This window comes from Stomoxys calcitrans, chromosome 2 (genome assembly GCF_963082655.1).
Source record: "Stomoxys calcitrans chromosome 2, idStoCalc2.1, whole genome shotgun sequence".
Lineage (NCBI taxonomy): Eukaryota > Metazoa > Arthropoda > Insecta > Diptera > Muscidae > Stomoxys > Stomoxys calcitrans.
The window spans coordinates 74,867,185-74,894,912 of NC_081553.1; the positions used below are offsets into that span (position 1 = coordinate 74,867,185).

The 27,728-nt window shown below is 38.0% G+C and overlaps 1 protein-coding gene across 1 annotated transcript; it reads right to left on the minus strand.

Moving 5' to 3' along the window:
* Positions 1–2,647: 2,647 nt before the first annotated feature.
* Positions 2,648–3,766, minus strand: LOC106086662 (uncharacterized). Its single transcript, XM_013251414.2, has one exon. The coding sequence runs from the start codon at positions 3,764–3,766 to the stop codon at positions 2,648–2,650; it is 1,119 nt and encodes a 372-aa protein (XP_013106868.2).
* Positions 3,767–27,728: the final 23,962 nt, after the last annotated feature.

The following is a 27,728-nucleotide window of genomic DNA, read 5'->3' on the forward strand; positions in this document are numbered from 1 at the left end:
GTATCACACCACAAATCTTTATAATTTTATTGGTAACGATACCGAAAAAAAACTCTAACACACCTAAAATGGTTCGGCGAGTATAGGCTCGAAACTTACAAAATCCACGAAATAGTGGCAATCAAAAATGGCAAAAAATTTTGAACATATCCTGCGAAAGGATGCAACATATATTGTACAATAAAACTACCTCAAGGTAATGCCCTACAAGTTCCAAAAGGGACACGAGCATACACCAAAGCAAAAGAGTTAGAGCTTAACAAATTTTTCATCTTAAGTGATGCTATGGGCAGCTATCTCCGCTGTTGCACAGTGGAAAAAAATCGAAAAAAAACTTTTTTAAAAATATGCAGTGTGAGAACAGGTAAAGATATCTCTTCGAAATTTGGAGTGGTTAGACCTGAGGTGTTAGCGAAATCGTGTGCAAATGTTGCCCGGGCGCTTTTTGGCAGGCTTCTCAAGTTGGTCACTTTGGTATTTTGCAAATTTGGACCTGAGGTGTTAGCGAAATCGTGTGCAAAGGTTCCCCGGGCGCTTTTTGGCAGGCTCTTAAAGTTGGTCACTTCGGTATTTCGCAAATTTGTTCGAGCTGCCAAATCTTCATTTGTGATCCGATTTCCAGAATTTTTTTTTGCTGGAAGGTGCTCAAAATCAAAATTCCAACAAAAAAGTCCGCTTGAGGTCCACAATATCTCGCCTTGTTTCAGGGATATTCGGCCTTACTTTTTTGGCAATTTTGATCGAGACCTGCTAGGTATTTTAAAATTTACGAAGGCATTTATGGTTCGTTTTAGCGAAATCGTGTGCAAAGGTTGCCCGGGCGCTTTTTGGCAGGCTCTTAAAGTTGGTCACTTCAGTATTTCGCAAATTTGTTCGAGCTGCCAAATCTTCGTTTGTTATCCGATTTCCAGAATTTTTTTGCTGGATGGTGCTCAAAATCAAAATTCCTACAAAAAAGTCCGCTTGAGGTCCACAATATCTCGCCTTGTTTCAGGGATATTCGGCCTTAAATTTGTTGACAATTTTGATCGAGACCTACTAGGTATTTTAAAATTTACGAAGGCATTTACGAAGGCATTTATGGGCATGATTGGGATTTGTTACAAAATTTACAACGATTTTGACGCAAAAAGTATCCAAATCTGATTATTTGAACAAGATATGTGAACTTAAATGGATTCTATATATACCTCAAATATAGGCAACTTTTATTATTACTGACTTCTTCAACCACCAGAGGGCGCAATTCTTATCCGGTTTGGCTGAAATTTTGCACGAGGTGTTTTGTTACGATGATTCAAAACTAAGCCAAGTATGGTTCAAACCCGTCCATAACCTGATATAGGTGCCATATAAAACGGATCTTGAATCTTGACTTCTTGAGCCATCAGAGGGCGCATTCTTATTCGATTTGACTGAAATTTCCAATAACTGTGCCAATTATGGTTCAAATCGCTCCATAACCTAATATATTTGATTGCCCAAAAAGTAATTGCGGATTTTTTAAAAGAAATTCAATGCATTTTTAATAAAACTTAGAATGAACTTTAATCAAATATACTTTTTTACACTTTTTTCTAAAGCAAGCTAAAAGTAACAGCTGATAACTGACAGAAGAAAGAATGCAATTACAGAGTCACAAGCTGTGAAAACATTTTTAAACGCCGACTATATGAAAAATCCGCAATTACTTTTTGGGCAACCCAATAGCTGCCATATAAACCGATTTGGGGTCTTGACTTCATGACCATCTAGATTGCGCAATTCTTATCCGATTTAGCTAAAATTTTGCAATACCGATATAGCTGCCATACAAACCGGTGTGTGATCTTGAATTTTTCAGCCTCTAGACGGGCGCAATTATTATCCGATTTGGCTGAAATTTTACAGGACGTGTTTTGTTACGACTTCCAACAAGTGTGGTTCAACAATATGGTTCAAATCGGTCCATAACCTGATATAGCTGCCATATAAACCGATCTGTGATCGTCAATTCCTTAGTCCACAGAGGGCGCATTTATTATCCGATTTGGCTGAAATTGTACAACGGCTTCTCCTATGACCATCAACATACGTGTTAAATATGGTTTGAATCGGTCTATAGCCTGATGCAGCTCCCCTATAAACTAATTCCCCTATTTCACTCCTTGCGCCCTGTAGAGGCTCAAGAAGTCAAGACCCGAGATAGGTTTATATGGCAGCTATATCAGGTTATGGACCGATTTGAACTGTTCTTAGCACAGTTGTTAAAAGTTGAAACAAAACACCTCATTTCAGCCAAATCGGATAATAATTGCGCCCTCTATATGACTATATGAAAAATCCGCAATTACTTTTTGGGCAACCCAATACTTTATGGGGTTTTAGACGAATATTTCGAAGAGTTACAAACAGAATGACGAAATTAGTATACCCCCATCCTATGGTGGAGGGTATAAAAATATTGATATGTGTTTCACTATTCGCAAACAAACATTTCTCCTTTTTAGAGTGCGACGGTCTACCCCACATAATAAACACACTCAGACTTTGACGACTTTATACCACATTTATTTCATTGAGATTACAACATTTTGTTAATAGCATTTGCTTGTCTTCTCAATTGGTATGATTTTTTCAACATTTCACATTTTTTGCCACAATAATTTCATCGACTACATTTTCCCAATAACCATTGACATTCTTTAGATTCGGCGGTATATCGTACACTTTTGTATCCTCTAACTTGTCGCCTCTCGCTATCGCGTTTATCTTCGGTAGAGCACACCACATAATCACCTTGAGACAACACCACTCGATCATCATCCACAAAATGGATATTCCAATTGAAGTTTTCTGGTTCACTTTTTAATTCCCAAGCGGCTACCAATTTCGAGTCAGGCTTCATGTAAAAGGATACATCATATTTAATACCCCAAAGTTGTGCTAGAAAACCAAAGTCCTTCGCTTTATGGTTTTCGTATATTTTGGCTTTAATGTGACCAGTTTCGTCTATGGACCATCTTTCATACCAAGCCCAAATGTAGCGACTTACAGAATCCAAATTCTTGGCGTCCATTGCTGTGTACATGTATTCCTGATACTTGTCATTCATAAGACAAAAGTGTGAGTGGAAGAACAGATATTGCAAATTGTTGGGCAATCGATTGACGATATCATCGATATCTTGTTTCAGATTGGCGCTTAAGTCTTTAAAGTTCTGCATTTGTTTGAGTTTATGCAAATTATAGGCAAACTTGCCGTAGAAATCCTTGCCTCTCTTTACAGCAGGCATATCATTGGCTATATGGAAAAGTTTTATCTGCGCTTTCAATAATACCTCGTAAGATTTAGGATTCCCCTCGTCATAGAGATTCAACACAGCATCTACCAATTGTGTGGGAGTTTTGCAATAAAGTGCCTCCTGCAAAGCATCGCTCAGTATGCCATTGACCAACTGAAATTCATAACCTTCCAGGAAACTGTAGCTTGAATTTGTCTGCACTGCAATAATATCTGTCGAACCATCTATGCATAACGAGTTTGCAAGCTGGTGGGTGTTGAGCTTCCTCAATTCCTTGACAAGGCTGAGCCTTAATTTCTCCAATGTTTTTATTTCTTGTACGGTTTTTGTATAGACTTTTTTCAACTCATCGATTTTGTTGGCTGTTATTGTCTCCAATGAGTTTGCTACTTCCAAAATTCTTGCTTCACCGTCAGAAGCGCAGGCCGAAGGGCCCAATAACGTTAGAAGTGCCGGGAGAAGCAAATAAGCTAAACTGAACATTCTGAAGCTCAGAGAAACACTGATCGGTGCTTTTTGTTTTATACAGAATCTGAGCGTTAGAAGCACTTATTACAACGCAGTATTTTAGGATTTCAATGGAACTACACAAGATTAGATCAGAATGCATGATAATAGTTGCGCTTGCAGTTGGGCAAAATAGCGTTCATGTGAAAAATCAACTTGTCGCCATATTTCCCAATGTTGACCTACAGCACCATAGCTTAGTTCATGCGATGGTTAAATTGTATGAGACAGAAAACAAAACGGACAGAACAAGTTCGATGCAAAATTTAATAGCGACTAAGAATATGTTTATTAATGGAGCGGACTTGTCCAATACCCACCACCGAAGGATAGGGGTATATTCATTTAGTCATTCCGTTTGCAACACATCGAAATATCAATTTCCGACCCTACAAAGTATATATATTTCGGATCATCGTAAAATTCTAAGACGATTTAACGATGTCCGTGTGTCTGTCCGTCCGTCTGTTGTCATCACTCTGAGGCATTCAAAAATTGAGATATTGAGCTGAAATTTGACACTGATACGTCTTTTTGATGCACGCTGGTTAAGTTCTTGAACGGGCCAAATCAGACCATATTTCGATATAGCTGCTATATAGACCGATCTGCCGATAAAGGGTGGGTTGTTTTAAGACTACCGACATTTGACCTAAATATAGTTCAGATCGGACTATATTTAGATATATCTGCCATATAGACCGATCTCCCGATAAAGGGTCTAATGCCCACAAATGCTTTATTTTTCATCCGATTTCGCAGAAATTTGTAACGAAGCGTAGTTTTAAGCCTCCCAATATCCCACCCAAATATGGTACAGATCGGTCTATATTTAGATATAGCTGTCATATAGACCGATCAGCCGATAAAGGGTCTGAAGCCAATAAAAGCTTTATTTATTATCCGATTTCGCTGAAATTTGAAACAGTGAGTTATTTTTAGCATCCCGACATCCGACCTAAATATGGTTTAGAATGGACTATAGTTAGATATAGCTGCCATATAGACCGATCTCAGGATAATGGTTCTAAAGTCCATAAAAGCTTTATTTTTAATCCGATTTCGCTGAAATTTGAAACAGTGAGTAATTTAGAGCCTCCTAACACAGGAACTAAATATGCTTCTGATCGAACTATTGGGTTGCCCAAAAAGTAATTGCGGATTTTTTAAAAGAAAGTAAATGCATTTTTAATAAAGCTTAGAATGAACTTTAATCAAATATACTTTTTTTACACTTTTTTCTAAAGCAAGCTAAACGTAACAGCTGATATATTCAGCAATATATTTAGATATAGCTGTCATATAGACCGATCTGCCGACAAAGGGTCTGAAGCAAATAAAACCTTTATTTATTGTCCGATTTCGCTGGAATTTGAAACAGTAAGTAGCTAAAGGCCTCCCAACATCCGACCTAAATATGGTTCGGATCAGGCTATATTCATATATAGCTACCATATAGACCGATCTGCCGATAAAGGGTCTAAAGCCCATAAAAGCTTTATGTTTAAACCAATTTCGCTGAAATTTAAAACAGTGAGTTTTTCTGAGCCTCTCGATAGCCGACCTTGAGAACATAGTCTTTTGAACTAAACTGAATAATATGAAATTAAAAATTAAAAACCTGTAAGGAAAGCCTAAAATCGGGCGCAGCCGAGTCTACCTACTTTATTTTATACCCACCACTATAGGATGGTAATTTTCTTTGTAACACCTCGAAATATTCGTCTAAGACCCCATAAAGTGTATATATTCTTGATCGTCTCGACGTTCTGAGTCGATCTAGCCATATCGGTCCGTTGAAATTACTATAGCGGTCGAACTCGTAAAGATAGCCACCTGAAATTTTGCATAGATATTTAATATTGATGTAAGTCTTTGGGGATGGCAAATGGACCATATCGGTTCAGATTTAGATATTGCTCCCATATAAACCGATCGCCGGATTTGAATTCTTAAGCCACTGGAAGCCGCAATTTTTGTCCGATTTGGATTAAATTTTGGATGAAGTGTACTGTTATAACTTCTAACAGCTGTGCCTAGCACGATCCAAACCGGTCTATTACCTGATATAGCTGCCATGTAAATCGATCTCCCGATTTGAATTCTTGATCCCTTACTAGCCGCAATTTTTGCCCGATTTGGCTGAAATTTTGCATGTAATGTTCTGTTATGACTTGCAATAGCTTTGTCAAGTACAGTCCGAAAAGGTCTTCAACCTGATATAGCTCCCATGTAAACCGTTCTCCGATTTGACCTCTTGAGCCCTTACTAGCCGCAATTTTTGTCGGATTTAACTGAAATTTTGCATGAAATGTTCTGTTATGACTTGCGATAACTGTGCCAAGTACAGTCCGAATCGGTCCGTAACCTGATATAGCCCATATAAACCGATCTCCCGATTTGACTTCTTGAGCCCTTGCATGTGGTGTTCTATTAGGATTTTCAACAACTCTGACAAGTATGGTCCGAATCGGTCTATAACCTGATTTTTGCTGGTTTGACAGAAGTTTGGTATGTAGAATAAAAAAATACTGCCCTTTCACTAAATTTATTTGGTATAAATTTTTAGCAAAATCGTTGGTGGTGGGTTCCCAAGATTCGGAACGGCCGAACTTAGCATGCTTTTACTTGTTATAAATAAAACCAGTGTCCAAAACATTTCAATGATAAATTTTCTATACTTACTAAAATATCAAATAGAACGTAACAGAACATTCCGTGTAAAACTTAAACCCAATCGGATAACAATTGCGGCTTGTTAAGGGCTCACGCTGTAAAATCCGGAGATCGGTCTGAACCGCACTTGATACGGGTATTGGAAGTCATAACAGAAAACATGCAATATTTTAGCCCAATCGGAAAGCAATTGCGTATAAGGGCTCGAGAAATCAAGTCGAAGGACTTCTTTATATGGGAGCCATATCCAAATCTAATCCAAAAGGGCCCATTTGTAGAGATGGGTTGCTACCGGGTATATACCCAAAGCTTGGATATTTATTGGGTAAATTCCCGATAAATATTATAGCTTAGTGAATTAGTTTGTGACACCCAAAAGGAAAGACATAGACCCATTGATAAGTACACCTATCGACTCAGAATCACTTTGTGATTCGATTTAGCTATGTCCGTCTGTCCATGTTTATTTGTGTACAAAGTACAGGCCCCAATTTTCATCCGATCGTCTTCAAATTTGGCACAGGCATGTTTTTCGGCCTAGAGACGAAGAATCGGAAAAATCGGTTCAGACACCAATCGACTCAGAATAACTTTGTGCTTCGATTTAGCTATGTCCGTCTGTACGTCTGTGCGTCTGTCCGTCTGTCTGTCTATCCGTCTGTCTGTCTATCCGTCTGTCTGTCCATGTTAATTTGTGTACCAAGTACAGGTCGCAATTTTCATTCGATCGTCTTCAAATTTAGCACGGGCATGTTTTTCGGCCTAGAGACGAAGCCTATTGAAAAAAATTGGTTCAGATTTGGACATTTTTTTGGATAATTTGATTTTGGATAATTTACAATAATGTTGTCATTTATCAACCGTAGTTATTAAAGTTTGAATGTATTTGTTCGAAATTTGATAAGGATTGTTTAATAACCTATCTGAAGACATTCGACAGGATCCATCAAAATCGGTTCAGAATTAGATATAGCTTCCACTTTGTACCAATAGTATAGGTGTAGGGTATTATAAAGTCGGCACCGCCCGACTTTTGCCTTTTCTTACTGGTTTAGGTATTAATTTGGGTTTATATAAATTTTCAAATAATTTGATAATTAAAATAATTTTTCAAACAATTTTTGACGATTTCGTATTCTTTGTATATAAGCCTGATTTTCGGATCTCATAAAATCGGAATTTAGTTATACATAGCCGTTGTATTGATCGATATCTTGGCTTAAAGTCTTTAGGCAATACATTTTTTATCCGATTTCAATGAAATTTGGCAAAGTGAGTTCTGATAGATTCTACCCATATATGGTCCAGATCGGACAGTATTTTGATATAGCTGCCCTATAGACCGAACGCCCGTTCTCCAGATATAGGGTATTGAGGCAATAAAAGATCCATTTATTACACGAACTCGATGAAATTTGGCACAGTGTGTTCTGGTAGACCCTGTCAAATGTGGTACAGGTCGGACCCTATTTGGATATAGCTGCCATATATAGCGATCTCCCGATAATGTGTAATGAGCCTATAAAAGGAGCATTTTTCATCCTACTTCGATGAAATTTGGCAAAGTGAGTTCCGGCACCTATTTAAACCTATTTGTTGAATAACGTTCAGATCGGACCAAATTTGGATATAGCTGCCATATAGACCGATCTCCCGATATAAAGCATTAAGCCCATAAAGGGAGCATTTTTCATCCGATTTTGATGAAATTTGAAACAGTGAGTTTTGATAAGCCTCGACACCTGTTATTGAATATCGTCGAGATCGAAACATATTTGGACATAGCTGCCCTATAGACCGATCTCCGGTATAGTGTAATGAGGCTATAAAAGGAGCATTTTTCATCCGACTACGATGAAGTTTGGAACATTGAGTTCTGCTAGACCCCTACATCTACATGTTGAGTATAGTCCTGATCGAACCATATTTGGATATAGCTGCCATACAGACCGATCCCCCGATATAGAGTATTAAGCCTATAACAAGAGCATTTTTCCTCCGGTTTTGATGAAATTTTAAACAGTTTTGATCTAAACGCTCAAAACCTCACCATATCGCTATAGTAGGAGAGACACAGAAGAATACTTATTGGTAAGGTTAACAATAATCGTTTGCGGCTTTCGAAACTCTTTTGTCATTAAGATGTCGCCTGAGATACAAAAATTCTGTATATGAACAATGACAGGTATGATAGGTCTGGGTAAAATAGCTTTTTTCTATTTACCAACAATTCTTGCAGGAAATTATCGCAAAAAACATGTACTTTCATTGTAAACAAAGTCCAACATTTTTCACAAAACAAATTGACCTGTCGAAAATTTCCTTTATGTGAAACGAATTATTTTTTTGGGTGTATAAGCTTGAGTTTATTATTGCAGACATTTTTCTTAGTATTTGATAATTTATAATTCCATTTTAATCAGTTTCTTTGAAAATACTATCTTTTCGATTATAGGAAATTTCCGTTGCAATAGCAAAACGCCCCATTGCATGGTGATCAATTAACAGAATAGACCATACTTGAAACACATAGTAGAATTGGATTTTGTGGCAGAAGGGAAGGGGAGGGTTGATAATTGCGCATGCAAAGAAATTAAAACTGAAAACTGAGAGATACATATAAAGGAACCAAAAGCGGAACACGTGGTAAAAGTCATAAAAGAAGCCATTGTGCAAAATTTTTAGAAGAACTGTTAAGAAATGGGAGGCCACTGTAGCGCAGAGGGTAGCATGTCCGCCTATGACGCTGAACGCCTGGGTTAGAATCCTAGCGAGACCATCAGAAACAAGTAAAAGCGTGATAAGTTCAAGCGGGCCGAATCTTATATACCCTCCACCATGGAGCGCATTTGTCGAGTTCTTTTCCCGACATCTCTTCTTAGGCAAAAAATGATATAAGAAAAGATTTGCTCTGCTATTAGAGCGATATCAAGATATCATCCGGTTAAGACTACAATTAAATTATATGTTGGAGACCTGTGTAAAATGTCAGCCAAGTCGAATAAGAATTGCGCCCTTTGGGGGCTCAAGAGGTAGAATAGAGAGATCGATTTATATGGAAGCTCTATCGGGAAATAGACCGATTCAGACCATAATAAACACGTATGTTAATGGCCATGAGAGGATCCGTTGTACAAAATTTTAGGCAAATCGAATAATAATTGCGACCTCTAGAGGCTCAAGAAGTCAAGACCCAAGATCGGTTTATATGGCAGCTATACCAGGTTATGGACCGATTTGAATCATACTTAGTACAGTTGTTGGATATCATAAAAAAACACGTCGTGCAAATTTCATACCAATCGGGTAAGAATTGCGCTCTCTAGAGGCTCAAGAAGTCAAGACCCAAGATCGGTTTATATGGCAGCTATACCAGGTTATGGACCGATTTGAACCATACTTAGCACAGTTGTTAGAAGTGATACTAAAACACTATGTGGAAAATTTCAGTCAAATCGAATGAGAATTGCGCCCTCTAGTGGCGCAAGAAGTCAAGACCCAAGATCGGTTTATATGGCAGCTATATCAAAACATGGACCGATATGGCCCATTTACAATACCAACCGACCTACATTCATAAAAGGTATTTGTGCAAAATTTCAAGCGGCTCGCTTTACTCCTTCGGAAGTTAGCGTGCTTTCGACAGACAGACGGACGGACGGACAGACGGACGGACATGGCTAGATCGACATAAAATGTCGCGACGATCAAGAATATATATACTTTATGGGGTCTCAGATGAATATTTCGAGTAGTTACAAACAAAATGACGAAATTAGTATACCCCCCCCCCCCCTCCTATGGTGGAGGGTATAAAAACAAAACAAAAATTTCAGCGGTGGTTTTCCCCTCCTAATGCTGGCAACATTTGTGAGGTACTATGCCATGTAAAACTTCACTCTAAAGAGGTGTCGCACTGCGGTACGACGTTCGGACTGGGACGTTCGGCTATAAAAAGGAGGCCCCTTATCATTGAGCTAAAAACTTGAATTGATATGTGAGAAGTTTGCCCCTGTTCCTTAGTGGAATGTTGACGGGCAAAATTTGCATTTTTGTTAAGAAATGCGCTGACAAAGGCTCTGGAAGTAAAAATCGTGCGATACACATATATGGGAACCAATAGAAAGTTACGAGTCATATCGAGAGCAAGAAAATCCTTCGTGCAAAATGTCGGTAAGCAAATAACCAATTAATTGCAAAATTAGTACAAATCTGACGAACAAATTTATGGGAGCTATATCTTAGTCTGAGCCCACTTTTTCAAAAGGCTTCGTCTCTAGCCCAAAGAGAAACCTGGGCTAAATTTTCAGATTTTCGAATGGAAATTTCGATCCGTACTTTGATTTACGATGGACAGACAGTCGGTCTTAGTTAAGTCGAGGCAGAAAATGCTTCTGAGCCTATCCTGATATTAATCTCTCTTTCTTCTGGGCATTACAAACAAATGCCCTAATTTGTAATACTCTATGCCATAATTATGGTGTAGAGTATAGACAGGGATAAAAAATTTCTGACGAAAATGTTCCCAAGATATTTTTATTAATGAAGGACTGTTGAGATTATAAATGTGTGAAATTAATTTTCGATCTGCCGATAAAAACCTTGAGGGTGTTGAAATAATGTCTGAAGTTTTGTTGTGAATTTTACCATCGTAAGCGAATCAATGCCCATATACTCATTTGTTTGGTTTTGGCCTCTTAGGCATAAAGATTCGCACTTATTAAAAAGTTTTAGATATGATCTTCAACATCTTAAATTTTTTTCTTTCTTCGGTTTTTCCCATTCTGTCTAAACCGTCCATCAAAATACTTTACCAAAACTGTGGGTCACTTGAGACAGATAATCAGCTTTCTTTCCGCCATAGTAAATTATTAGCTGTTCTAATTAATTTCTTCATTGCATAATGCAGCCATCTTCTTACAACCACGATTAGTTTAAAATAAAACTTAATTTATTAACACATTAATTACCGACATAAAATAAACTTTTCTTATTATTATTAATAGTAATAAAATTCCTCAATAGCATCACCACCACTAAAGTAAAAGTATTTTCCAGATGGCCAAGATGCGAACAGCCATCATTGCTGCAACATCACTCACAGTCGGTTGAGAGTAGTGCTTGAGCACTTGAGCTGTATGAAGAGAAAATGAGTTGGTTTTCACGAAATATGAGTTGGTTAGTACGCATCAGATGTGGCGGTTATGCGAAAAGTATTTTGCAAACATTAACAAAGTTTTCAGTGTTTTTTTGGTTTTTTTTCTCTTTCATATTTAATGGCATGCGGAATTGTATTGTATTAGCATGGCTAGTGTGAATGACTTAGGTTGTATCATAATAAAGAGAATTTTTAAAGAAACATTTACTAGTATGTATTTTGAGGTTAAGTTAGGTAATGGTAGTCTGCTATTCGATGTAATTGAGGGTACACCATTCCTTATAAAGGATGATTTTTTAAGAGCTGTAGAAAAGTGTTTCAAAAAAAAAAAAACACATAAAATTCAGAAAAATTTTTGAAATCTTTATTTGAATCGATAGTACGATCCATACAACTTAATGTTATTATTTCATTATTATCATGCAAATGTTGACCGTGACTGCGCCTCAAATGGTCCATCCGGGTTTTCCAATGTTGGCGTACTCTTTCCAACATTTCGGCCGGTATCTCACAAATAAATGCTTCAATGTTGTCTTTCAATGCGTCAATTGAAGCGGGTTTGTCTGTATAGACATGAGCTTTAACATAGCCCCACAAAAAATAGTCTAAAGGCGTTAAGTCACACGACCTAGTCTTGAACGTGGAATAAAATGTTCACCGAACTCGCCTCTCGATAAGTCCATTATTACTCGTGCTGTGTGGCATGTGGTACCGTCTTGTTGAAACCACATGTCATGCAAGTCAAGCTCATGCATTTTGGGGCAAAAAAATTAATATCATCTCACGTTAGCGCTCACCATTCACTGTTACGTTACGATTCGCCTCATCTGTGAAGAAGTACGGTCCAATGATGCCACCAGCCCATAAACCACGCCAAACTATGATTTTTTCTGCATGCATTGGTAGCTCTTGCAATGCTTCTAGTTAACCTTCATTTCAAAAACGACAATACTGCTTATTTACGTACCCATTGAGATAAAAGAACTTCGTCGTAAAATGGAAGAAGCGTGTGATGAAGTTTCTTAACAGAGTACATATTTTGATAATAAAATTCAATTGACGCATTGGAAGACAACATTGAATCATTTATTGGTGAGATACCAACCGAAATGTTTGGTAAGAGAATGCCAAAATTGGACTAAGCGAATGGATCATTTGAGGCTTAGTCACGGTCAACATTTGAATAACCCTTGTGTTACAATCTGCCAACTGAAAGCTCTATCGTAAAGCTTGACATTTTCGAGGTTACACGTACTCAGAACGTTTTTGACATACGAGCGCTATTTGTGTTGTTTACAGTAACTTAAAAGATTCATCTCACTCAAAAAAGGGAATTAAATCGCAAACATTTTCTTGCAATTATTTTTTACAACATTCAACGTGGATTAACTCAACAACAGTGCATCGATGAACTTAATTAAATTTTTGGCGATGAAGCTCAATCAAGGACCAGTGCTTATCGATGTTATGGTAAATTCAACCAAGGTCGTAGTTCACTTCAAGGCGAATTTCCCAATTTCACACAATTTGTCAATCGCTCAAAAAAACGCTCGTGTCGATTGGTCGAAAGAAATGCTTCAAAAATACGAAACAACTGCATTTTTAAGCACTCAAAACATCGATTTGATGAGTCATCCGCCGTATAGTTCTGACTTTGTACCGAATGACTTCTTTTCATACCCGTATGTAAGAAATAAAATGAGAGGTCAACGTTTCTCAGCCACCTCAATTCTTACAGAGCAAGGATTGATGCAGACGTTCAAGATGTATGTCCCGACTGTGACCTGCGACCACATGACACACGTCACCTGTTTAACTGCCCAGCCAGATCCACTCGACTCAAACCCAGATCCCTCTGGACGCACCGCGTCTTAGTCGCAGATTCCTGGATCTGGACGCTCAACAGAATCAAGCAGACGAAAGGTAGAACACAACAAACTGCTTCAACAACAACAACATATTCATATTTGACTTCTTTAGCCTCTAGGGGCACTATTACCAAATGATTTGGCTGAATTTTTGCACGTTAGGTTTTACTATGGCTTCCAACAGCCATGCCAAGTTAAATACAAAAATTAAATTGTGTTTTTTGTCGGTTTGTTCTCTCTAAAACGGCTGAACCAATTTTCATGAAATTTTCGCTGATGGTGCATAATGATTCCGTGTAAAAATAGAGTACTTAATTTTTTGATATCTGAGGGGGGCGGATCCTCCCCTTTGACATAATTTTCAGAAACGCCAGATCTCATTGATAGGTGGTGCGATTTAAGCGAAATTTTGTGTACTCTCTTATAGTAACCTAAAAATAAAAATTTGGTATCCAAATTTCAGATGAGGTACCTAGGGGCGCCGTCACACCCTCGAAACCTCCCTCAAAACCTACCAATTTTAAAAATTTGGTATCCAAATTTCGTATGGGCTACCTAAGGGGGCCGCCCCACCCTTAAAACCTACCAAATATATATTTAGACCAATCACGACAATATGAACTCAATTGAAAGGTATTTAGGATAAGAAAACGTATCTGATGTCCAATTGTCAGACCAAGTGTTAAGGGGACCACCCCTACACACCCCTAAATCGGACATATACACCGATCATGGCAATATGGGATTCAAATGGAAGGTATTTCCAAGAACGGTACGAGTCTTATATCCAAATGTGGTACCACGTGTCTGGGAGTACACCCCTTCCCCAAAACACACCCAAACAGAACTTATTTACTGGCCATGGCAATATCGGGCTTAAATAAAAGGTATTTGGGGTAGAATACGAACCTGATATCCAAACGTGGGGCCAAGTATTTGGGGGGCCACTCCTCCCAAAAACACCCCCAAAGACAACAGATTTACGACCATAACAATATGGGGATCAAATGAAAGGTCTTTGGGAGTAAAGCACGAATTTGATATCAATATTCGCGAAAAAGTGTCTATGGGGCTACCCTACCTCCTTAACACCATAGATATAGGACGTATTTGCTGACTATTCCAATATGGCAATATGGGGCTTTAATAAGAGGTATTTTAGAGTAGAGCACAAATCTAATATATATTTTCAGGGGCAAGTCACTGAATGGCCGCCCATCCCTCAAACCATGGGGCTCATGTTTGCCGACTATGGAAACATGGGGCTCAAATTGAAGATATTTGGGAGTAGACCAAGAACCCAATATCAACATTCGGGACCAACTGCCTAGGGGACGTCCCACCCCCATAACAATGCCCAAATAAGACGTATTTGCTCACCATGACAATTTGGGTCTTAGAGTGAGTGGATCTCGATAGTGATAGTTTTTAGCAACCATACCCCAAACCGGACTTATTTGCTGACTTTAGTTATAAGGTTTTTAAATGAAAGGTATTTGAGATTAGAAAACGAATTTGATATCCAATTTTGAGGCCAATGACAATATGAGGTTCAAATGAATTACATTTAAGAGTAGAGAACGATACTGATATATTTTCAGGACTAAGTGTTTGGGGGACCACTCCAATTCCCAAAGCACACCTAAATCAGACATATTTACCGACCATGTCAATGTGGAACTCAAATAAAAGGTATTTGGGAGTAGACCACGTATCTGATATCAAAATTAGAGACCAACTGTCTAGGGAACGTCCCACCACCATAACAATTTGAGAGTGAAACTAAATATTTATAGTTTTTAGGGTCAATACCCCAAATCAGACATATTTGCTGACTGTTGCAATAAGGAGTTTAAATGAGATTAGAAAACGAATTGGATATCCAATCTTGAGGCTAATGGCAATATGGGGTTCAAATAAATGATATATAGATATATGAGAATAGAGCACGTTGCTGATATATTTTCCGGGCTCAGTGTTTGGGGGACCATCCCAATCTCCAAAACACCCCTAAATCGGGCATATTTACCGACCATGTCAACGTGGAGCTTAAATGAAAGGTATTGGGTGGTGGAGCAAGAATTGATACTCACTTTCGGGACTAATTTTCTGGGGGTCTACGCCTTTCCCAAAATACCCCACAAACAAAAATTTTTTACTGACCATCGCAATATGGGGCTGAAAGTGAAAAAAATTCTCGACCCTGCCAAATGGAAGGTATTTGATATTAGAAAACGAATTTGATATTTATTTTGGGGCCATGTGTTTGGGGGACGTCTCACCCCATAAACTGCCCTTACACCAATGGCAATAAAATAAATGGAATTTGAGAGAAGAGCACGATGCTGATATTTTTTCAGGTCAAAGTGTCTAGGGGACAACCTCACCCCCGAAAACACTCCTAAATCGGACATCATCACAATATCGGGTTGAAGCAAAGACTTTTGAGAATGGAGTATATCTAACACCCAAACATGAATGACCCTAAACCCTCCGAGTCATAGACCAATAAAGATTTTTTGGGATCCGAATCCCAAAGACATTTATATTGTTATACTGTTAGTCATGCGATATACATGTACTAATTTCGTAGTATAGTATTTCACTAAAAGCTCTTTAATTATCGAAAATAAATAATCAAAGGATATTTTTTTTCTATATGAAATAAAAGAAGGCGCAGCGGAGCGAACCGGTTCAGCTAGTAGGTTTATAACTTGATGTAGCTCCCATATAAACTGAACTCCCGATTTAATATCTGAAGTCGCAAGAAGCCTCAGTTTTTATCCCACTACTCTGAAATTTTGCACATTGTGTTTCGCTACGATTTTCAACAATCGTGCCAGGTATGGTTTAAGTTGGTTTCTAAGTGTTTGCCTGATATGGTAGAAATTTTCATATGTACACATTTTTAGCTGAATTCATTGTGGATGTCTAAGCTAACTTGTTTGCGAAAATCGCTTTTATAGCTGTAATAGGCACAAATTTGGTACGATCTTCATAAAATTTTGCCTCTCTGCTACGCTCGCGTACGTATGTTAAAAGTATTGCGTAGTTGATATTATATGCTCAACTCCAACCAACTTTTGCCATCTCTTCATCTTCTGAAATGTATGGTACAGCACTAATTTTAATTTGTAACAACCTAATGTTTCTCACTTTCGAGTATTCAAAAGAACACTGACCAACAATACTTTTAGTGAAAGAGTAAATAAAGCCAACTAGAAGTTACTTTGAATTAATTAACTGAGAGTTATGCTGTTCTCTATTGCATATCGCCACTACATAAATCGAAGGGCTATTTCTGATTAGCAATGAACAATCTCTCATCAATATTGGCTACATTGCTTTGTATTACAACCACAAAGGGCTTCTCTGCCAGAAACATTGTTAGTTTTTGACAGGACGCTTCAAATTGACTGGCACCCCCTTAGTTTTCTTTAAAAATACATTTTTGCTTTTGCAGCATAGTGTAATTAGTCCAAAAATTATTACTACCCAAAAATATATGAACGAATAATTTGTACTAGATATTCAGTTGCAAAGTTAAAACTTGGCAACAATTTATGTGACAGCATATGTTGCAAGAATGCATTATATGCCGGACGCATGATTTTATTTGGGCACAACTCTTCTATGACAAAGTTTAAATTGGAAAATGCTAATGAAGGTAAAGGAACGGGGACATAGCGGCGCACACATGTGCACCATTATCCTTATTTAACATTGCATTAAACTTTCCGATAGTGTTTTACCGAGAAATTTTCTCAAGGAATAGTAGGAGGATAATAATTTTGAACATATTACGACAGAAGTAAGGTTTACATGGGCTGGGCCGCATATTGGCAGAGTCTAGGCTGCGGAAATATCTTAAAATTTTAGATGATTCATTTTTCAAATTTTTTGCCTATTAGGGCGAAGATCATTAAATTTTCAAATTTTTGTTTGTTTCTCTATCTAGACGAGCTCAATGATCGGAGATGCAAATGGAAAAGGAAAGCCGAAGATAGCAACACACACCAACCACTATGGGACGTGTTTCGTCTTTGGTTAGAAGACTTTTCAACCATATTGCCATTGTCTTAGCCTTCGAAGCCATCAATACAACTTCCAACAGATGAACAAAATCATGTGTAGTACGGAAGAAGTGTAATTTGTCACAGAAAGAATGTCTGTCATTAGACAAAAATACATGCATTGGGAAAAGTACAGCTAATAGACAGTGATGTCGAGCGTGGTTAATGTGGTAATTATATAATAGATGCGTTTTCGATATTAATACGATCCTAATACAACATACCAACGCACGGCCCTTGAAGCCATCACACCTAATATGGTTAAAAAGTCTTCTAACCAAAGACGAAACGCGTCCCATAGTGGTTGGTGAGTATTGCTATCTTTGGCATTCCTTTTCCATTCGCATCTCCGATCATTGAGCTCGTCTCGAAAGAGAAACAAACAAAAATTTTAAATTATTTGAAAAGTAGTGTCAACATGTGCCACGTCATTACGTAAATTTTAATTTTTACAATGGACAACAGAATTTTCCTACCACTGATTGAATACTTCTTCTTGAATTTTGTATCTAACATTTTTTTTTTAATTTCCATTTTAATGGTTTTCGAATTTCTATGGAAAACCACAAATAATTTGCCATCAATTGGAACATTGAAATTTGTTGTATGTAAACATATTAAATTTGCAATAGATACTGAATTTGTAAACAGAAACTTCAATACAAATCAACCACACATGATTTCCTATTGAAAAACAGCCTATTGAGTTGTATAGTATTTCAATTTTTCATGGGAAAAAAAGAATTGGCAATGAAACAAGTTTCTGCATTACATTTTGAAATTTGTATCTGCGGTGATTGGGCACGCGATTAATCAATGATGTTTCGTCCGTTTGAAGAGCTAAGTAAATGAAACATCACAAACTAACAACACTTGTGCCAAGAATAAATCAAATTGAAATTTAAGAATAGAAAAAAAAATTGGGTATACAAATATTGCTTTATGTAGATTTGGCATTGTTGATCATGGCTAAATGCTTACAATATCTCTGTATATATGAATGGGGAATCCCAATGGTATGTTCCCCACAAATTTGAACAAAGAATTTTGGTTTAAGCCGAAATTTTCAATTAATAGTGGCTGTATTGCGTATTGGTAAAATTTTTTCAACATGAGCTATGACTTGTTTGTTTGAAAAATAATTTTTATGATTTTACATTTTTTGCTCATTGAAATATTAAGCACTTATGTTAATTCGTAGTAAAATTATAAGAAAAAGCAGTTTGTATATACAAAGCTATTGAGCTGAAGCTTGCCGCGAAGATGGCTGTAGATGAAATCGTTGTCGTCAAAACAAAGGCACATCACAGCAACAGCAAACCCCCTTAAGGGTCTCGCGAAATCAAATGGGAAGTTTGCTTAATATGACAGCTGTATTAAAGCATTGACTTTTTTATCCCTTTTACACTGCGTACCGACCTATGCTAAATCGAAGCATTTATGAAAAATTTCAAGAGCATTAGCCAATCAGGCGGACAGATATGACCAATATAACGATGGGTTGCAACCGGAACGATGAGGTAAGAAGAATTACAACAAACTGCATCTGTTCTCATAATTTTCATATTTCGAGTAACGGTCGGTTGGGTTAGTTTGAGATGTAAATAATGTGACAGTATGATTTTTTGAATAATAAGTAAAAAAAAGCTAAGTTCACCAGTGCCGAAAATTGGAAACCCACCACCGTGAATTCTGCTACAAATTTATACAAAATAAATTAAGTCGAAGGACAAAATTTCATTCTATATACTAAACTTTTGTTAAATCAGCAAAAATTAAAGCTTCTAGGAACCGAACACCGATAATCGAGAGACCGGTTCATTGGCACACTTGTTGGAAGTCATAACAGAATACAATGTGCAAAATTTAACTAAATCGAACAAAAATTGCGGCTTATATGACGATGTCAAATGTCAAATCGGGAAATCGGTTTATATGGTATAGCTCCCATTAGGTTATATAACGATTTGGAACAAACTTGACACAGTTTTTGGAAGTCATAACAGAACACTACATGCTCAAGTTCAGCCAAATCGGAAAAAAATTGCGGCGGCTTGTCAGGTTTCAAGAAGTCAAATCGGGAGATCGGTTTATATGGGAGCTAACGCAGGTTATAGACGTACTTGCCACAGTTTTTGGAAGTTATTACAGAACACTACGTGCAAAACTTCAACCTAATCGGACAAAAATTGCGTCTTCCAGGGGCTCAAGAAGTCAAATCGGGATATCGGTTTTTATGGGAGCTATATCAGGTTAAAGACCGATGTGGACCGGGACGAACCTTATTGACACAGTTGTTGAAAGTCATAATAAAATATGTCATGGAAAATTCCAGCCCAATTGGATAGGAATTGCGTCCTCTAGAAGCTCGTGAAGTCAAGTCCCCAGATCGGTTTATATGACAGCTATATCAGGTTGTGGACCGATTTTAACCATACTTGGCACAGTTGTTGGATATCATAACAAAAAACTTCGTGCAATTTCCAATTTCATTCCAATCGGATAAGAATTGCGCCCTCTAGAGGTTCAAGAAGTTAAGACTCAAGATCGGTTTATATGGCAGCTATATCAAAACATGGACCGATATGGCCCATTTACAATCCCAACCGATCTACGCTAATAAGAAGTGTTTGTGCAAAATTTCAGTCGGCTAGCTTTACTCCTTCGAAAGTTAGCGTGCTTTCGACAGACAGACGGACGGACGGACATGGCTAGATCGACATAACATGTCATGACGATCAAGAATATAAATACTTTATGGGGTCTCAGACGATTATTTCGAGTAGTATAAAAATGGAGGGTATAAAAATTTGGTATCCAAATTTCGGATGCGCTACCTAGGGTGCCGCCTCACCCTAAAACCTACCAAACCTATATTTAGAACAATCACGACAATATGCAACTCAAATGAAAGATATTTAGGATAAGAAAACGTATCTGACAACCAATTGTCGGACCAAGTGTTAGGGGGACCACCCCATCCCCCAAAATACCCCTAAATCGGACATATTTACCGACCATGGCAATATAGGGCTCAAATGAAAGGCCTTTGGGAGTAAAGCATAAATCTAATATCAATATTCGAGAAAAGTGTCTATGGGGCCAACCCACCCCCACAACACCACACAAGTAGGAAGTATTTGTATACTGTTGCAATATGAGGCTCAAATAAGAGGATTTTTAGAGTAGAACACCAATCCGATATATTGGGTTCCCCAAAAAGTAATTGCGGATTTTTCATATAGTCGGCGTTGACAAATTTTTTCACAGCTTGTGACTCTGTAATTGCATTCTTTCTTCTGTCAGTTATCAGCTGTTACTTTTAGCTTGCTTTAGAAAAAAAGTGTAAAAAAAGTATATTTGATTAAAGTTCATTCTAAGTTTTATTAAAAATGCATTTATTTTTTTTAAAAAAATCCAATACCCCAATACCCCAAAACCGGACATATTTGCTGACTTTTGCAATATGGAGTTTAAATGAGTTTAGAAAACGTAAAACTTCTGTACTTAGTGGTGTCGTCTCGCTGCGTCTCACTGTTCGAACTCAGCAATAAATAGGGGGTCCCGCTATTAGCGAAGCCAGCCCAGCATTCTGGGGCGGTGGGGGGTTGGGGGTGCTAAAACCCTTTAAAAAGCAATAAACTGAACAAACTTTGCGAAAACAATGGAATTTTTTAAATTCTGGGTGGTGCTTCGCACTCCCCCCAGATGCCTTTCTATGCTATACTTTTATCGTTGTTCTTTAATGGAATGTTCATAGGCAAAATTTGCTGCTCTCTGGGAGCTTTACCGAGGTCGATATGTTGGTTTCCTCTGAGAATACGATACACCTAAACCGACTGCATAACTTATTTTGATGCCGTTCGTTTACAACTTGGAGTCGAATCCTATCTTTACAGTCACATTTTCTCGGAATTTGGCCTAAAATGGTTGATTGTAAGAGTGCAATATTCAGATAGATAGATAGATAGATCCCTTGGTGGATATTTGGAAGATAATTCAAACGGGTATGAGGCATTCTATGGGAAAAAGCTATTTAAACAAGTAAAAGCGTGTAAAGTTCGACCAGGCCGAAACTTTTATATCCTCCATCATGGATCGCATTTGTCAAATTCTTTGAATGACTTTTTCAAATGTATGAGAGCTATATTAAGTAATACACAAATTAGATTGTAAAGGGTGATTTTTTTAAGGTTAGGATTTTCATGCATTAGTATTTGACAGATCACGTGGGATTTTAGACATGGTGTCAAAGAGAAAGATGCTCAGTATGCTTTGACATTTCATCATGAATAGACTTACTAACGAGCAACGCTTGCAAATCATTGAATTTTATTACCAAAATCAGTGTTCGGTTCGAAATGTGTTCAAATTTTGTTCAGCGATGAGGCTCATTTCTGGTTGAATGGCTACGTAAATAAGCAAAATTGCCGCATTTGGAGTGAAGAGCAACCAGAAGCCGTTCAAGAACTGCCCATGCATCCCGAAAAATGCACTGTTTGGTGTGGTTTGTACGCTGGTGGAATCATTGGACCGTATTTTTTCAAAGATGCTGTTGGACGCAACGTTACGGTGAATGAACACATTTCGAACCGATGACTGATTTTGGTAATAAAATTCAATGATTTGCAAGCGTTGCTCGTTAGTAAGTCTATTCATGATGAAATGTCAAAGCATACTGAGCATCTTTCTCTTTGACACCATGTCTGAAATCCCACGTGATCTGTCAAATACTAATGCATGAAAATCCTAACCTCAAAAAAATCACCCTTTACTTCTCATGGATGTTAGAAGTCATAGAAAAATACCATCTCCCAAATTTTAGGCAAATCGAGCAATTATATTTATGGCAGGTTGTTGACTGATTGAAACCATAATTAGCGCAGTTGTTGGAAGTCATAACAAAATGCAGCATACAAAATTTCAGCCAAATCGTATAAGAATTGCGCCTTCTTGAAGCTCAAGATTCAAGACGGGTGATCGGTTTATATGGCAGCTGTATCCAAATATGGACCGATTTGACCCATTTTTAATCCCAACCGACCTACACTAATAGAAGGCATTGTGCAAAATTTCAAGCGCCTAGTTTTATTCGTTCAAAATTTACTATTGAAAATAATTTACTATTGAAAACTATTGAAAATAACTAAAACTCACAGTTAACAGAAGACAATCTAATTCTCCTTTCATTTTACCCTACACCACATCTGTATCTAAGCTAATTCTAACTTAAATACAAACATCTTGTAGGCCACCGCAGCGCAGAGGTTAGCTTGTGCGATTATAACGATGAATGCCTGGGTTCAAATCCTGGCGGGTAAACAGAAAAAAATGTCAGCGGTGGTTATTTTCTCCTAACGCCGGCCACATTTGTAAAGGACTATGCCACGTACAAACTTCTCCCCCAAGAGGTGTCGCACTGCGGCACGCCCTTCGTGCTGGGTTATAAAAACAAGGACCTTTATCATTGACCTTAAACGTGAATAGGACAGCACTCATTGATATGTAAGAAGTTTTCCCCTGTTCCAAAACAGAACGTTCATGGGCAAATTTGCAATTGCAATTTGCAATCTAATAATCTTAGACCTTCAAAGAATGCAACACTAGTTGACATTATTACGAGTCCATCAAAAAAAAAGTAGATTTTCTGGAACTTTAGCGTCAATGGCCTTAGCATACATTGCAAAAGTGAAAGGACACATTGAAAAGTAAAAATATCTGCATTAATTAAATGAAGAAAAAGTTAGTCCTTGCCATTGTGTGTGTGTTTAAAATAATACGCTCAGTATTAAAAGGCATTAGCGTTGTAATACAAGGTAAAACAACACAACATAAGCTTCATTCACTCACTCACTCACAATACATACATTCACTTCACTTCTTCGTTTACAGTGAAATTGTAGTGCATCTGCATTGCAGAGAGCATGGAGAGTAAAAAAGAATGCTACAATGGTATACTTTAATCTAAGGCTCCTTTTAGCATTAAAAATGTTGCGTTATTCTCTATTATCCGTTTTTTTAAAGAAATCTAAGTGCAAATAGGTAGAGAAAAATGCGGTTTAGATGAAGTAGCTGGCACACACACACACACTCCAACATAAATTGGCGTACGCATTTATACTTCTTGAAGTGTATTTGCATGCGGCAACTTTTGTTGTCACCGTGTATAACAAAATGAAATTATGTTTACACTTTCATAATTTCTGCTTAAAGTCAAAATACTACTGCAGTATTTTTGAAAGAAAAATGCATAAGAGGTAGCTCTCATGAAGAATGAAATTCATGTCACTTTCGCTTTCAGATGGAGAAGAAAATAAGATGAGAAAATTTCATTGGAATTTTGTCATTGCAAAAACTTTATTTTCATTTAGGTTAATTTCAACTCTTATGAGACAATTTCTTTTAAATTTTTCTTTTGAGGAATTTTCACTAAAAATTTGTGCTTAAAGGAAATTTATTAAAAATTTTTGTTTAGAACCAGCTGAACCCGGCCCGCTCCAATGCGCCTTTTATGGAACAATATTATGAAAAAAATTTCCTTTGAACATTTATTTTCGACAATTAAAGAGCTTTTAGTGAAATACCATGCTACGTATGCTACTAAATGGTATATGTATATCGCTTGACTAAGTGTATAACAATATAATGGCCCTTATTTGAATCCCATATGATCTTTATTGGCCTACGAATCCGCTCAGAGGGTTTAGGGTTATTCAGGTTTTCGACGTTCGATATACTACATTTTTAAAAGCCCGATAATCTCATGGGGATTTTGGGAGTGGGAAGGTCCCCAGGGTTGAAGTTGGTTGGTTTATTTTATGTTTCCACTCCCCAATACCTTTCATTTTAGCTCCATATTTTTTTCATGATCGTAAAATATGTATGTCCGCTTTATTTCAAACCCATATTACCATTGGTTTAAGGGGAGTTTAAGGGATGAGGCGTCCCCCAAACACTTGGCCCTAAAATGGGATATCAAATTCGTTTTCTAATCCCAAATTCATTTGACCCCATATTGCCAAGTTTGATAAATTTTTTTCTCTTTGAGGGCTGTTTTGGGTGAAGAGCGGTGCTCAAATACTTGGTACCACATTCGGATATCAGATTCGTATTCTTCTTCCGAATACCTTTTATTTGAGACCCATACTGCCATGGTAAATAAAAAAGTCCTGTTTGGGGGTGGTGGACCCCCAAAAACTTGGTCCAGAAAATGGGTATCAATTTCGTTCTCTATTTCCAAGTACCTTTCATTTGAGTCCCATATTGTCATGGTCGGTAAATATGTCCGATTTATGGGTGTTTTGGGAAGTGGGGTGGTACCCCAAACACTAAGCCCTGAAAAAATGTCAGCATCGTGCTCTACTCTCACATATCATTTAATTGAACACCATATTACCATTGATTTAAGGGGAGTTTATGAGCGAAGCATCCTCCTAACACGTGGCCCCTAAAATTTATGTAAAATACGTTTTCTAATCTCAAACACCTTTCATTTGAGCCCTTATTGCAACATTCAGCAAATACGCCCGTTTTGGGGGTTTGCTCTAAAAATTACCAACATGGTGCTGCACTCTTTTTGAACCGCAAGTAGTCATGGTAAGCAAATATGTCCTATTTGGGGGTTTGTTATGGGGATGGAACGTTCCCTAGGCAGTTGATTTCGATTGTTGATATCGATTCGTGCTCAACTCCCAAAGACCTTTAATTTAAGCCCCATATTGTCATCGGGTGGGGTGATCCCCCAAACACTTGATCCCACAATTGGATATCAGATACTTTTTCTTATCCTAAGTACCTTTCAGTTGAGTCCCATATTGTCGTGATTGGTCTATATATTGGGTTGCCCAAAAAGTAATTGCGGATTTTTCATATAGTCGGCGTTGACAAATTTTTTCACAGCTTGTGACTCTGTAATTGCATTCTTTCTTCTGTCAGTTATCAGCTGTTAATTTTAGCTTGCTTTAGAAAAAAAGTGTAAAAAAAGTATATTTGATTAAAGTTCATTCTAAGTTTTATTAAAAATGCATTTACTTTCGTTTAAAAAATCCGCAGTTACTTTTTGGGCAACCCAATATATATTTGACGTGTTTGAGGGGTAAGGCGGCCTCCCTAGGTACCCCATCCGAATTTTTTATGCCAAATTTTTGTTTTTAGGTTAAAGCACACAAAATTTCTCTAAAATCGCAACACCCATCTCTGAGGTTTGGCGTTTCTGAAAATTTGGGTAAGGGGCAGGGTCCTCCCCCTCTTGAGATATGTAGTACCCTATTTTCATCACGGGATCATTATGCACCATGTGTGAACATTTCAAGAAAATCAGTTTAGCCGTTTTTGAGTCTATACGGAACAAACAAACAAATAGACACAAATTGATTTTTATATATGTATAAGAAGAAGACGATTGAAGAAAGTTTTGTGCTTGGGGAAAATTTCTTTAAAATTTTGTATTTAATGGAATTTTCATTGATGTTTCGTCTTTAAAGGAAGTTGGTTTAAGTTAAGTTGAAAATAGGGTGCGCATTCTAACCCACCCCATGTCACTGTGGACATACACCACATGTTGTGCGCTCTAAACCCGAAAAGTAAATCCAAAGGAAGCTATGTTAGGTATTTCGTGCTGCTCGCAAAATCCTTAATAGTTTTTAATTCTATGCCCCTACGCTAGTTCAAATCTGATATCGTATTCGTATCTAAGTGCCGGAGTCTGTTAGCCACCAAAGTCATTGACAAAGGAAATGCTGCAATGTCTCATTATCTCCCCAACATGTCCAACACACGCTGTCCTATGTGGCTCCTAACTGCATATGTGAGGCAGTAGTCCTATGTGACCCGTGATGATACCGAAAGCCATAGTTGACTCTATCGTGCTTTCTCTGGGAAACAGTCTCGTTTACTCACTATCCGGATCTCCGCAAAAGATTTTCGTCGTCTTACCGATCGGTTCACTGTTCTACAGTACTACATGCGCGTTCATGTTCTTAACTACTCACGATCCTGATTTCCCCATACGATTTACGTCATCTTACCGATCGGTTTACTGTTCTACAGTGCCCACGTTCTTAACTCCCCAATGGGAAAAGTCGTCGACTTCGAGGCCTGATATCATTTCTTGTTTTCCATCCGGGAGAAATGGTCTCCGAGTTTCATGTTATTTTAAGGTAATCCTCTTGGAAGTTTTGTTTTAGAAAGAATGCAGTCCTTTTACTAGAAGACTTTGAAGCAGGCCTTAATAGTTTTCCCAATGGATCGGAATACGTCGCCCCGAAAGTTTTCGGATTAACCAAGCTCACTGATGGCAGCCTTCTGGCCTTCACTGCCAAATAGTCAGCCCTTTCATTCGCCCTTACTCCGATATGGCCCGGCACCCTCCTTCTTACACTCCAAGACTCTTGGTGAACTATCCGTCCTGGTCGTTACAGTTGTTACAGCCCTGAAGGGCAGTTTGATTTCAGTAAAGTTACTCACACTTGATATCCTTGCGTTAACACCATACCACCTCATTTCACATTCCTTTATTGTCCAGATCTCCGCCTGCAACACAATATTATTGTGAGGTAGTCACAAACAGATCTCAGGCCCAGGATTCTCACAACAACACTGTAACAACACACCACTTCACGCATTCCGTGATCGCCCGGATCTCCGCCTGCAGGACCGTATTATGTCCAGGCAGTCTAAAACATCTCTCAGTAGACCCCCAGGCCCACTCTGTCCTCTAGCTTTGATCCATCCGTGTAACATGATCTTCCAGATGGCAATACTAGGGTTTCGTCAATCCACGATTGTGCCGCTGGCAGCAGTACCTCGCACTCGACCTCAAGTGTCATCTCAGGTATCCGATAGGTAACATCTCCCATTCCTTTCAGATTTTCTATCGTCGTCTCGATTATACCGCGATGTTATCTCGCTATTCTCTATCCATTCTCCCATCGCCTTAAGTCTCATTGCCGCAATGGCTGCCTCACACTTAATCTGTGTCTCTGTGGGTCTGATATCTAGAATGGTCTCCATTGCCCTAGTACGAGTGGTCCTCATCGCTCTGATTATACCAAGACAACATGTTCGCTGAACCTAATGTATAATCCAAACTACTGTATTGGTATTGGTCTAAACGATCTTATGGAGCCAATGGACTATCCTCGGATTCAGGCCCCATTATGAGC

Excerpts from the sequence above, each read along its gene's own strand:
- LOC106086662 (XM_013251414.2), bottom strand. The coding sequence starts at position 3,766 with ATGTTCAGTTTAGCTTATTTGCTTCTCCCGGCACTTCTAACGTTATTG.